At 43.3% G+C, this 14,558-nt stretch overlaps 1 protein-coding gene across 4 annotated transcripts in view; it reads right to left on the bottom strand.

Moving 5' to 3' along the window:
• The window catches only part of GTF2IRD1 (GTF2I repeat domain containing 1), a gene marked incomplete at its 5' end in the record, with an annotated part of 194,773 nt that overhangs the window by 65,790 nt on the left and 114,425 nt on the right, over positions 1 to 14,558 (bottom strand). For all 4 annotated transcript variants that reach the window (XM_081941414.1, XM_081941415.1, XM_081941417.1 and 1 more), the window contains 3 exons: positions 1,446 to 1,529; positions 5,415 to 5,504; positions 12,093 to 12,403. In XM_081941414.1, the coding sequence (XP_081797540.1) occupies positions 1,446 to 1,529; positions 5,415 to 5,504; positions 12,093 to 12,403 (485 nt within the window). The remainder of the gene's footprint in view (positions 1 to 1,445; positions 1,530 to 5,414; positions 5,505 to 12,092; positions 12,404 to 14,558) is intronic.

Here is a 14,558-nt window from a genome sequence, read left to right as displayed (position 1 = left end):
TGCACTGGCTTCCTGTGGTCTATCGAGTGCGTTTCAAGGTCTTGATTACGATCTTTAAAGCGCTCCATGGCTCAGGACCTAGTTACCTGCGGGATCGTATTCTGCCCCATACATCCCTACGACCCATCCGCTCGCACAGAGAGGGACTTCTCCAGGTGCCGTCCACCAGACAGTGCCATGGGGCGGCGCCTAGGAGCAGAGCCTTCTCTGTGGCGGGCCCAGCCCTGTGGAATGACCTCCCCCCGGATATTAGGACCACTACTGACCTCCGCTCCTTCCGTGTCAAGCTCAAGACCCACCTTTTCCAAATAGCTGGCCTGGCTCAACCATAACTTCGTATCGCTCCTGATGGGTTTTTTAATTTAGTAATTTTATTTAAGGGGATTTTAAATTGTGTTTTTAATTGTCTTTCACTTATAAGTCAACTCTCCTCCATGCACATATGTATATGTCTCTGTTCTTTTTGTATATATGTTTGTCTTATGTGTATGTTCATTTGTTTTGATTGTACGCCGCCCCGAGTCCTTCGGGAGAGGGTTGCGGCTAATCAAATAAAAATTATTATTATTATTATTATTTTTTGTCAGGACAAGGAGTTTGCTTCATGCTCTTGGGAATCCTAGGTCAGAACAGGGGGAAAGGAAAGAAGGGGGGAGGAGGGGGAGGAGGAGAAGGAGGAGACCTAAGAGACAGAAATATTTACAAAAGATTCACATAATTCAGAAGGTAACCATGAAGATCATCATGATGGATGATGCCATCTTAGTGGCAGAAAGAACATCATAGCAATTAGTGTCTTTCTTCTAAAACTGGCAAGTTACAGACTCAAAAACCCGATTTACCACAAGCTACTTCCACAGGGTGGGGACAAAAGAAGAACTGCCGATGTATTTTCAAAGGAGCAACTATCATCATAGTAAAGTTATTTATAGAACTCCAAGCACTCCTTGTTATATTCCCATAACAGGGATCCTGTGGTCTTCTCTTTTCTGTTGGAAACCAGTTCCCATCAACCCCTCCCAGCACTGACCAGGAATTGGGAGTTTCAATCCAATAACATCTTTACGGCCACTGGTTTTCTGCCACAGATATAACTGCTCTCCTCATCAATGACATCCTTGCTGTTTTGGCTTCCAAAGGGTTTGCCATTGAGAAAGGCCAATTTCGAGATTGATAAAAGTTGACTTTTCAAATGGAGCCCCCACCCCACCCCCCTCGGGAACTTCCTTAAAAGCTGGAGCACCCCCAAAAAATCACCTTACCGAGAAGGGATTAAGGAAGGGACATGTAACACAAGCCAACTATTGTGACAACAGCGAATATAGGCTTTATTTTTTTTTAAAGCTTGGGATCAACAGGGGAAAAAAATGCCTTCAAATTGCTTCGTAATTATATGCAAGCCACAAGCACCACAGATGATAAACAGAAATTTCACACCCACTCACCATATCGACTGTTAAACAGAATTTGCACACATTCCCTCAAGGTGTTGATATCTTCGGTTTCTTTTATAAAATTGTCCCATTTATCTAGGAAAACAAAAGAAGATTCTGTGCTCCAGAGACAGAAAACTGCTCTCCGCGAAGCAAGCTTTGTGCCTTCCTACCCCATTGCCAGGGGCTTTTCTTTTGCACTGACTACCCCAGGTAGAGACCCTTACTACATATAGTTTCCAAAATCATCACAAAGCAAGGCACATGCAGCAACCATCATCCAAAACTGTAGGTCTTGGTTATCAGTCCAGATACATTTAGTCTGCAATAGGGTGTGTGTGTGTGTGTGTGTGTGTGTGTGTGTGTGTGTGTGTGTGTGTGTGTGCGCATTCATACAGAGGTATCCACTGGTGATTGTTTCAAAGGTAACAAGATTTAATCTTTAAATTTAAATCCAGCAACTTCATGATCAGCTCCAAGTCCTTTTTTAAACAGCAATATGGAAGTGATCCCAGGGTAGAATATAGCACTGGGATTTTCTGGTGATCTTCCATCCAAATAATAACCCAGCCAGGTTAGCCAGATACTGCTACCTGCTGTATGCATCATTTTGTGCAAGTCAATTGTACTTTTTTAAATTTTATGCAGGTCACCCCCAAGCAGTGGGAGGTCGGTGATGTAAAAATGGGCAGAGATACTATTAAAGCCCAGGGGAAAGAATTCATATTGAGTAAATGAATCCTTGAAGTTTGGTCAGAAGTGTTGAGATCCACCTAAACTGTAGCTGATCACTGACCTAAACATTTCTTAGTTTCACTTCTTTCTCCTCTATCATAAAAGGGAAAAGTCATTTTCCATCAGACTGAGAGTATTGAGAGAATTTGGGGGGGGGTGAGTTGCAGGGGCTGTGGCTACCCCATTTCTGTTTATGCAAAACCATGGTCAAGTGATTTGACATTCTGTTGCCTCACACTTCTGCAGGAGGTGGGACTGAACGTGGTCCATCTGCTTGTCCTCCAAAATAAAATTTGCCTGACAGCTACTGTGATGTTTATGCAGCCCACTTCCTTGAATGAATGACTGTCTTTTTTATTCAAGTGAGCATTCTGGGTGGCCTAGGCACGTTTTTTCTTTTTCTTTCTAAAGTTCCTGGCAAGCTCAACTGAATGTATTTGTATTATAAAAATATTTACATTCCCCATTTAGACTTGGCATCTATAGAAAAGAATTAAAATAAAGCTGTATGTTATAAAAAATATATCATCGCTTTAAAATGTGCTATAAAAGCTAATGAGAAACTATCTCGAACAAGTCAGAAGAAATGAAAAGAAGCCAATGAAAAAAGGGTAAGAGACTGGAATGCCGTCAATTTTGAGCGGAAAATATATCATGTTTTAAATATAATAGGGAAATGAGTGGAACACACATGCTTAGCTCAAATAACCTGCCAGATCTATCTCTAGTGTAGAAGTAGGAAAATGTCTGGTCTGAAAGCTTGGAAAACCATTGCTAATCAGTGCAAACAATATTGCTCTAGGTAGACCACAAGGAAACTACAGTAGGAGCTCAGCTAGTGTTGAGGAACTTTGAGGTAGAATTAAAGTGAAGATAGGAAGCTATCTTCTACGTCTATGGTGATTCTCAGTCATCCAGGTCATGGTTGTCTCAAGGGTGCTTTTCCAAGAGGAAACTGGACTTTCTGGTCTTTCCTTGAAGACATTTCACTTCTCATCCAAGGAGAGCTCAAGAAGAAGCTTCTTGGATGAGCAGCAAAACATCTTCAAAGAAAAATCAGAATGTTCAGTTGCCTCTTGAAAAAGCACCCTTGGGATAGGGAGGTATGCTTCCTGGATGCTACTGCTTCTATTAAAGGTAAAGGTTTCCCCTCGCACATATGTGCTAGTCGTTCCTGACTCTAGGGGGCAACGCTCATCTCCATTTCAAAGCCGAAGAGCCAGCACTGTCCGAAGACATCTCCGTGGTCCATCTTTAAAAGTTGCCCCAAAGGAGAATAGGGGCAAAAGAATTGGCCCCACGCCTTTTTGTGACCACATTACTAATTCCAAGTGACATGATCTGTGAAATGCCAGATAGGAGTGGTAGAACCTGAGGGGAGTGGGGGAGTCAAAAGAGGGTTCAGACTAGAATCTCTAGGTAGCCACAAGCAAGCTATGTCCAATCCCCTTGAATTGCATTGTCCTTTATCTAACTTCAGCCAAGGGCTAACCTTAGTTGAGAATATTCCTGTGCACTGGCATGAGTAGCACTAAATCAGAATAATTGGACCTTCCCATGTGGACCTGATCTTTCACACCTGACAGGAGGCAAATTGCAGACCCCCAACCCAATGGTCTTCTATTGGATGCAAAGGAAGTCTCATGCCAGCCAATGTATATAAAAGGAGACAATAAAACAAAGAATGAACATAGGATTCACTTGCAAAGGTTTCCAAGCTTATTTACAGCAGGCCCGAGAAACTCCAGAGAGCTCCGGTCACTTAAAACAGGCAATTCTGATCACCTTAAATCAGGGGTCCACAAACTTGTCAACTTTAAGACTTGTGGACTTCAACTCCCAGAATTCATAGCTGGAGGGAGAATTCTGGGAGTTGAAGCCCACAAGTATTAAAGCTGACGTCTGAAGACCTCTGCCTTAAAATCAATTCCCTAGATGCCAACAGGTACAGGTAGTCCTCAATTTACGACCATTTGTTTAGTGACTGTGAAAAACATGACTTATGACCAATCCTCACACTTATGGCCATCACAGAATCTTTAGTCATATGATCAAAATTTAGGCGCGTGGCAACTGCTTTGTTTTTGTGACAGCTGCAACATCTCAGGATCATGTGATTGCCATATGCAACCTTCCCAGAAAGCTTCTGACAAGTAAAGCCAATGAGGGAATTTGGATTCATTGGATTAATTAAAAAAGGTAATAAAATCAGCAGCGACCACTCCCAACTACCACCTTGCTTAGTAACAGAATTTCTGTCCCAACTGTGATCGTAAGTTGAGGACTACCTTTAGTTAGTATGTAGTACTGTTATGGTCCGCCAGCGGCCAGCGGAGCTGGTGGCAGACTCAGACAGTGAGGAGGTTGGGGAGGAACATGGGCCAGTCCTGGAGTCTGGGGAAGGCTGATAAGTGCTCTGCATCAAAGGTAGAGAGGGGGCCAGGGCCGTCCGACAGTTATCAGCTGCCTTCAGAGTTGGAGATCAATGGGGCAGAAGAACAGCTGGAGCCTGTTCCCGATGTGCGCATGCACAGAGCTGCCAGGAGAAGGGAACAGTTAAGGAACAAGGGCCAACTCAGGAGTAAAGGCACAGGTGGATGGTGAATGGCCCCTCCCACATGGAATAAAAAGGAGCGAAAGGGGAGTGGAGTTTGCAGGAGACAATTTGTTCATTTAATTAGTGTGAAGATTGATTTGTGACTCTCAGAGACTCCTTGCCAAGTATTGTCTTGTACAGGATTGCTAATTTGGAAGATACCGGTCTGGCAGCTCTCCAAGCCTGATAAGGTCTGTGGTTATAAATTCACCCTTGAAAGACTGTTTGCCGGGACTTTGCTGAATGTGAATGAGAGGAATTCACATTTGCTTAATACAAAGGGGTTTTGTTGGGACAAGGAGTCTGCTTCGTGATTTGGTGAAGCCTAGGTCAGAACAAGTACACGACTTCCCTGAAGGACTGCTTCCATTGTCAAACTGCTGTTGTTATAATGTCTTTTAACATTCATCCACACTTGGTCTTTCTATCATTTAAACCCATTATTTCGCTCATTTATCTGTAATCCCAGATCTAAGATCAAAAGCTTACGCCTTTATTTTCCTTCCACCTATTATTTAATGATGTTTTCCTAACAGCTTTTTTTGGGAGGGGGGCATAGAGGTCTCATATGAAAGAGCTCTATAATCTGAATTCACACTCACCTGTAAAATTTTGATGCAGTTCTCTAAGATCAGAGAATGCAGTCTTACCTGATTTGTCGTGGACTATGGAGAAAAGGATGCGCTTGGAGGAATGGACATTTTGGATGAGTGGACCACCGGGGAGGATAGATTTCTGTCCTGGACACAAAAAAGCAAGGAAAGCAACATAAGATTGAGGGAGGGGAGGATGAGAGGGGGGGAAATCAGAAAAAAACATGACCAAAGCAAAAGAGGATCTGCTTTTACATTTGTTGCAGTGGTTAAGTGAACTCTGCAGTCATTAAGTAAATCCATTTTCCCCAATGGGCATTTTCTGCTGGAATGTGGAAGTAAAACATCAGAAATAGGGGGGGAAACATTGCAAATTGTGGTTATGAGACCAAGAGGTACTGTAAACACTGCAAAGATGAGCCAGTTGCCAAGCATCCAAAATGCTTGTGCACGTGTGTGTGTGTGTGTGTGTTTGTTTGCGCGTGCACGCGTGCATGTCTGGCCTTCATAACTTGGAGAATGGGTCACAAGTAGCTCTAGGGCGGTCTGTCATAATGTCGAGCAGTTGTTAAGCAACTGGTTAGAAGTTGAAAACTATCTGAACAGGATTATTGCCTGGTGTTGCTTTCTGTTGCATTTGGGATTCCAGCTCAGAAATTTCAGCCACAGAATATTAAGTCTTCCTTAGCCAAAGTTGATGGCTACTGAAACAAAATAGGTTCCATTAAGAGATGTACAGGTAGTCCTCGAATTACGAACGGAATGGAGCCTGCCCCTTCCATTCGTCACCCGAGGATTCATGGGAGTGAATTTCGTATCTTGAATGGGATCACGCCCTCCTTTCGCCCACGCATTCGCTAATCGAATGCGAGGCTCCTTAAGGACACATGAGGTATTTCAGGGTGGGTAAGGCTATGGGGATCCTAGTGATGGAACAGGCCACCTGCCTAACACCACCCAAGGCCTTCCTGACCCATGGATCCACCTTTCAGAAGCTCCATTTTGACCTGCAATGTGCCAGGGGAGGCCTGTGGAGGCCCAAACGAAATGTCGGAAGGGCACAGCTGCCCCTCAGAAACTCCATTTTGACTGGCAACATTCAGGACGAATGTTGCCAAGCCTCTGCAGATGTTTGTAAAGGTGAACAACTGCTGTGGTGTTGCAAGGTTCGTAGTTTCGTGACTTGTTCGCATACACTAGGGGGTGCTTATTGTGTAAATTCGAACGTTCGCTAAAGGAATGCTCGTAACCCAGGTATTATCTGTAATTCGTGAGTGAAGGCTAGTTACAAAAGCTACAGTTTTATTTAAAAATTAGTATAGGTTTCTTCCGTTTTGAAATAATGCTTGCACCTGTTTACATGGCTTTCATCAAAAAACTGCCAGCGTCAAAAGCGCTTGAGTAACGCTCGAGTTACGGGATACAAAAACTTGTCTTTTTGTTAATTGGCTAAGTGGTTGAAAAATAGAAAACAAAATGTATGACTAAATGGGCAATTCATGGAGACATGTAAGAAATGGAATTTCTTAAGCACCTGCACTGGGGACTGGCACTTTTCAATAAATGATCTTGACTTTGGGGCAAGCTGTGAGGTGGTAAAGGTTGAAGATATTACTGAATTCTTCAGAATGTTAGCGAAGAGGTCTAAGAGGATCTCTTCAGACTGAGTTAATGGCCAACCAAATGTCAGATGCAATTCAATTTAAGTGAATGTAAAGTGATCCTCACTTTCTTTATGAGAAGACACATTCGGGACTCTAACGAGGAAAAAAAGTTGAATGTGATTGAAATATAAAATGTGTATAAAATCATTGTTAGGAATGTAAGCTAACAGTTGGGTCAGCAATATATAAACCATGATGGTAGTACTGTAGCTTTAAGTACTTCTGTAATATGATTGGCTGCTGTTACCTCAAGCAGCCATAAAATGGAGCCAGAATGACTGTTAGCTCTCTGTTTGTTAGATGCTGATCGGTGAATACTGCTTGTTAGATGTATCGTGAGTTACTGTGCATTTTGCTACTGTTAGCGACTTTGTGTGCTTAACTGATTATATGATACTGGACTGTGTTCGAAGGATAATTCCTTAACTGAGAGCATTGATAACTGACTGACTGAACCGTGTATGACTTGGACTGTTTGATAAACTCTGAATACCTCTATTTTCCACATAAGTAAAATACTATTACTTTTACTATTCGGTGTCCCTGTATGCTGGTTTGTGAGTGTTCTTCCACACTACTCTCATTACGCTTCTCTGCACACTCGCTCTCCTATGGCCTGGAGAAAATGGACGAGGAAGAAGTTTTTTCCTCCTCTCTTAAAACCTTAGAACTAGGACATATTCAATGAAGCTAACTTAACTGGCAGGAGATTTAAAATAGAAAAAAGCAACCTCTTCTTCACCTAATGCATAATGAACTTGAGGACTGAATTGTCCCCCGACATGGTGATGACTACTTACTTAAATGATTTTAAAAGGGGATCGGATAAATTCATGGAGGGTGGGTCAATTGGTCATGAAGACTCAATGCTACATTCAGATTAGGGGCAGCATATTTCAAGGGGAAGAACAGTGGGCGAGGAGCATGTACAGTACATCACAGAAGTGAGTGCAGCTCCTCACATTTTGTAAGTATTTAAGTGTATCTTTTCATGTGACAACACTGAAGAAATGACACTTGACTACAATGTAAAGTAGTGAGTACACAGCTTGTATAACAATGTAAATATGCTGTCCCTTCAAAATAACACAACACACAGCCATTAATGTCTACACTGGTGGCAACAAAAGTCAGTACTTTGAGAGGACAGCATATTTACGCTGTTAATACAAGCTGTATATTCACTACTTTACTTAAATATTTACAGCAGGCATGTCCAAAGTGGGGGCCAAATGTGGCCCTTTTTCAAATTTCAAGCGGCCCGCAGCCTCTTCTCCCCACTGGAGTTATTTGTTTAGTCTTTCATAAAATACTGTATTTTTCGAAGTATAAAGATGCATCTTTTTCCCCTCAAAAAGGAGGCTAAAAATCTGGGTGCATCTTATACACTGAATACAGCATTTTTTGCCTCCCAAAATTCTGCCCCCTTCACCAAAATGGCTGTGCATAGCCTTTAGGAGGTTTTCAGAGTGCTCCAGGGGGCTGTGGAGAGCATAAATGAGCAAAAAACGGGCCATTTTTTGCTCAACTTTGCCACCCCCCCAGCCCCCAGGAGCACTCTAGAAGCCTCTTAAAGGCTATTCGTGCCCTTTAAAAAATAGGCCCATTTTCGTGGGAGAGTGCAAAAACTTTTTTTTTAATTTGCCTCTTCAAAATCTTGGTGCGTCTTATACTCCGAAAAATACGGTAGTTAATTCGCATTTAATGTTAAGGGTTCAAAGAATGTCAGGCTGAATGATCGGCCCCACACATTTTCACCTCACCAAATCTGGCCCTCCTCGCAAAAAGTTTGGACACCCCTGATTTACAGAATGTGAGGGGATGTACTCATTTCTGTGATATATGTACTGTATGTCACTGTCTCCTCTTGTTTGGACCTTTGAGACATCTGATAGGCCACAGTGAGAAGCAATATATGCTAGACTTAGCCCAGTCCAATTAGCCACAATTCACAGTTACGACAGTGATGAAAAAGGAACTTTATGACCAACATTTATAAGCATTTACAATCTCCATAGGTCTGTAAAGCGAAGGAAAGATAAAGATAGATTATAAGCACAGGTGCACATTCATTTAGTGACTGCTTCATTTAATGACTGAGTTGCAGGTCCCAATTACGGTCGCTAAATGTATCAGAATGGAGCTTTGTTTGGATGTTTTTGGGGGTATGTCCTATGCCAGGGGTGTCCAAACTTGGGAACTTTAAGACTTGTGGACTTCAACTCCCAGAATTCCCCAGCCAGCATGGCTGGCTGGGGAATTCTGGGAGTTGAAGTCCACAAGTCTTAAAGTTCCCAATTTTGGACACCCCTGTCCTATGCTTTGTTTGGACTTTGGCTTTCTCTTGCTAGAACCCAAACTTTCTGCAAAAACCGAGAGCAATGTAAATAGTCCTTGACTTAGGACCACAAGTGAGCCCAAAATTTGTGTTGGTAAATGAGACAGTTGTTAAGTGAGTTTTGCCCCATTTTACAACCTTTCTTGCCACAGCTGTTAAGTGAATCACTGCAGTTGTTAAGATAGTAACACAGTTGTAAAGTGAATCTGGCATCCCCACTGACTTTGCCTGTCAGAAGGTTGCAAAAGGTGAATCGCATGACCCCGGGACACTGCAACCGTCATAAATACATCCCAGTTGCCAAGCATCTGAATTTTGATCATGTGACATGGGGATGTTGCAATGCTCATGTGAAAAGTCACTTTTTCAGTGTCATTTGAACAAACACTAAATCAGGGGTGTCAAACTCAAGGCTGGGGGCCAGATCCAGCCTGCGGGATGCTTAGATCTGGCTCGCGGGGCCGTTCTGGAAACAGTGAAGGACCAGCCCGCAGTGCCTCTGCCAGCAAAAAAAAGGAGCTTGGGAGGACCGCATGCGGCTCTCCCGAGCTCCGTTTTTGCTGTAATAGGGTTGCAGGAGGTGGTCACGGCCGAAAACGGAGCTCACAAGGGTCGTCCACGGCTCTTCCGTGCCCCGTTTCCGCTGGCAGAGCGCTCAGGCCCTCACAAGCGTCCCTGACGTGAGTGATGTTGAGCTGACCATGTCCACCCTGGCCACGCCCATGCCGCCCCCCCCCCGAGATCAAACACACCCTGATGCAGCCCTCAATGAAATTGAGTTTGACACCTCTGCACTAAATGAACTGTTGTAAATCAAGAACTACCTGTACATATTTGAGAACAGCATCGGGCCCATGCATCATTGCTGACCGCCATTTTCCTAAAAGAGGGCAGTCCAGGGCGCATTTGGAAAAGGGCACTCATGAGATTTCAAGTTTGAAACTGATGTCTTAAGTATGAGCAAGCCCCCTTGCCTTTATCTCCAAACCCCACAATTTTAGCCCTCCCCCCTCTGGAAAGGCTCTAGGGGGCCACAAAAGGAACGCTGGTAAGGTGCGCGTTGCCTAGATACTGACTTTCCTGTATGCAAAATCCTGATTTACCCTTTCACAATGTCTGGAAATGCAAATTATTTTCATGATCACCTTCAGCTCAGAATGAAAAAGTCTATTTTCAGCTCCAACAGCACTAATGTTTGGGTCAGCTACCTTGATGGTGGGGGAGGAAGGGAATTGTTGTGCATTATAAAACTTAATACATCTCGTGAGATAGAAAACAGGATGTGTTTTCTCGCAAGAATGCCCCGAGAACATTTGTAAATAAAAAGATAATTCCAAATTGAATCAAGACTTCATTCTTTAAAATCCAAGGGGACATTCTACCCTCTCTCTAAAATAAGCATCCTTAATTAACTATAGCTTGTTGTCGTTAGTTGCAAAGTCATGTCCGACCCATCATGACCCCATGGACAACATTCCTCCAAGCCTTCCTATCCTCTACCATCCCCTGGAGTCCATTTAAGCTCATACCTACTGCTTCATTAACTCCATCCAATCACCTCATTCTCTGTCGTCCCCTTCTTCCTTTGCCCTCCATCTTTCCCAGCATGAGGCTCTTCTCCAGTGAGTCCTTCCTTCTCATTAGGTGGCCAAAGCATTTGAGTTTCCTCTTCAGGATCTGGCCTTCTAAAGAGCAGTCAGGGTTGATCTCCTTTAGGACTGACCGGTTGGATGGCCTTGCAGTCCAAGGGACTCGCAGGAGTCTTCTCCAGCACCATAGTTCAAAGGCCTCAATTCTTTGTCATTCAAGCCTTTCTTATGGCCCAACTTTCACATCCATCCATTGCAACTGGGAAAACCATAGCCTTGACTATACACACTTTTGTTGGCAGGGTGATGGCACTCAAAAGGTAGTTTACCTTTAAACTATAGGTAGTCCTCAACTTATGACCAAATGAGCCCAAAATGTATGTTGCTAAGTGAAAAATTTGTTAAGTGAGTTTTGCAACTTTTCTTGCCACATTTGTTAAGTGAACTGCTGCAGTTGTTAAGTTAGTAACACGGCTGTTAAGTGACTCTGGCTTCCCCATTGACTCATAAGGTTATAAAAGGTGATCACATGATCCCTGGACATTGCAACCGTCATAAATATGAATCAGTTGCCAAGTGTCCAAATTGTGATCACATGACATGGGGAGACTGCAAAAGTCATATGTGTGAAAAACGGTCATAAGTCACATTTTCAATGCCGTTGTCATTTAAAATGGTCGCTAAATGAACTGTTGCAAATCAAGGACTAACCTGAACTTACCTGATCCTAGAACTTGGAAGATCAAACTATCCCTGACTCCTTTGTCCTTTCTTGGCTAGCACTACAATATAAAAACTCAACTACAGGTAGTTCTCGACTTCTTAGTGACCGTTCGCCATAACAACATCCCTGAAAAAAATCACTTATGACGTTTTTCACATGTATGACCGTGGGAGCATCCCTGTGGTTACATGGCTTACATTTGGATGCTTGGCAACTGACTCACATTTATGGCTGGCTGACCAAATACTACTGTCCCTTCCTACTTAAGGATGACCCTGTCAAAACCATCATCAGTAATCCAATCAATGCCATCCTTACCCAATCCCTATTCCCACCCTATTTCATTCCAAGGCTACACCAACACCTTTGCACCAGCTCTGGGGCAGCCATTGCTGGGGCAGCAAACATGAAGGCCATTACCACAGCAGTCACCGAACTCCTGTGGCGAAGGCACCTTCGCTTCTCCTGATGGACGGGGCCTCAGCATGTCGCCGACTGCATTCATCCCATGCCGACTGGCTGAACCTTCCTGCTTTATCTCCATGGCAATCTGTGTGGGCAGCGACACGCCATACAGGAAACCGCTGGTGGTGATCCCAGGAAGAGTGTCTTGATTGGCCTGCTTAAGGCGCACATTATTAAGGCCCGGCTCTCGGTTCCCCTTGGAGATGAGGGCAGAAGAGTTCATCTCAACAGAAAGGTTGGGATCCCTGATAGAGTCCTCGGGTGGCCTAAGAAGAGGAGGAAACTGCACATCATTTCATGTTTATCCTAAATTGGTACACTGAACTATTTAATACAACAATGAGGATCAAAATATGCTGTAAATCCAGAGACAGGTTATTGAACATCAGCCAATTGCTAAAGCTGTATAATAAAACTGACTTCCTGTCCTGTTTATGAACTTCCAAGAGGTATTTTGTTGGCCACTCTAAGATAGCAAAATCCTGGTCTGGGTAGAGTTTTGGCTTAATCTAGCTGAGTTCTTCTGATGTTCTTAAAGAAGCAGACCTTCAACTATCTCTCTCACCCACAATCTGGACCAGCAAAACTCTCTCTTTATGATAAATATCTATATCATCTCTATATCATATCTCCCCCCCCCCGCCTCTCTCTCTCATCATCTTTAAATGACCCCATATAATCCCTTGCAGGGTGGACAACCGAATGGAGCTGAGTGGCTGGATGCCCTTCCAGTCGCCAATGCAGTTACTATATTGAGCACACATAATCACATAATCACACACTCTATCTATCTATCTATCTATCTATCTATCTATCTATCTATCATCTATCTATTTATCTATCTATCACCTATCTATCTATCTATCATCTATCTATCTATCTATCTATCTATCTATCTATCTATCATCTATCTACCCATCCATCCATCCATCCATCCATCCATCTATATCTACCAGTATATCTATATCTATCTATCTACACACACACACACACACACACACACACACACACACAAACACACTATACAGAGAGAGTGTTGCTAGTCCATATTGCGGGTGAGAGAGATACTTTGGAGGTCTGCTTCTTTAAGTACATAGGATATATATTTATATACACAGACACACAGACACACACAGACATACTATATGTGTTTGTGTGTGTGTAGAAAGAGAGAGAAAGAGCGTGCATATCAGGGGTGGGTTCTGACCGGCTTCACTGCCGGTTCTCTCATGCGCGTGTGAGATGCGTGCTGCGCGTGTGGGATGCGTGCTGCGTGTGCATACACAGTTCAATTAAAATTGTTCTGTGCATGCACAGAACTTAAAAACAAGATGGTGGCGCCGACAGCACCAACCGGAGAACCAGTTTGGGGGCATGGCAGGCCTGAGTCGCTGCCGGTTACAGCAACCCAGGCCGCCATACCACTACCGGGCCGAAGCAGGCCGAACCGGTAGGAACCTACCTCTGGTGCATATATACTTATCTCAAATTACAATTTCAATGTCTAAAAATAAAGGAATGACAGATGTGGATGATAGAGAAAGTATTGAAAATTAAACTATAAACGACAGGCCAAGAGAATGATTTGGGAAAAGGCCCTTTGCTGGATACACAAAAGAAACTAGTTGGATTGGCATCTTTCAACCCATTTATTTTATCACCTTATTTCCTGGTGCAAAGGAAACAAAAGGTGACTGACAGCAAATGAAATTACTAAGGGATGTTATAATGATGGACAGCAAAAACAAGGAAGAAAGGGAGTGAAGATAGAAAAAAGGCATTATACTTCCTTCTTCTTAAGTAGCATTGAACCAGAAATCTCAATCCAGTTGCTCAGTAGGCAACGTTCCATCCTAAATAGGAAGTATTTATAGCCCTTCTGTCAGGCTTTTCATCAGCCGTGGCTATAAATCTCAGTTCTCCAGATACTTAACTCCTTATTCAGTCTTGCTTTTTTCAGCAGCGGCTCATGGCTATGACTCGGCAAGATTAGTTTATTGCTGACACGCATGAAGACAGGAGATTTGCCTACTGCAATACGCAGAGGTCAAAGCCTATGGATAGGCCCAAACTCCAAGGTTTAAATTGTAGGCTTTTTTTTTTCTCTCCCACCTTTCCAAGTCAATGGGTACCTGGCTGCTCTGCTGATGGCTTTGAAAAGCACCTAATCTGTGCTGACATATTGGATCTCTCTAGCCTGGAACTGCTGATTCCTACTTCATCAGCATGTTTCCAGATCCCTTCCCAGTCAGGGTCAGCCAATGGCTGGCCTCAATCACTCAAGAACGCTCAATACTTTTTGTCAGTGTATACCTGATTATATTCCGACCCCTGGAAGCAGATAGAGGCACTTTGGCAGCCGTGAAATAAAATATCCTTCTACTGACTCACTGGCTGTGCACACACAACATATTGTAGTTT

Source organism: Natrix helvetica, assembly GCF_964273705.1.
Source record: "Natrix helvetica genome assembly, chromosome: 2".
NCBI classification, from domain to species: Eukaryota; Metazoa; Chordata; class Lepidosauria; order Squamata; family Natricidae; genus Natrix; species Natrix helvetica.
This window is presented reverse-complemented; position numbering and strand designations above follow the sequence as displayed.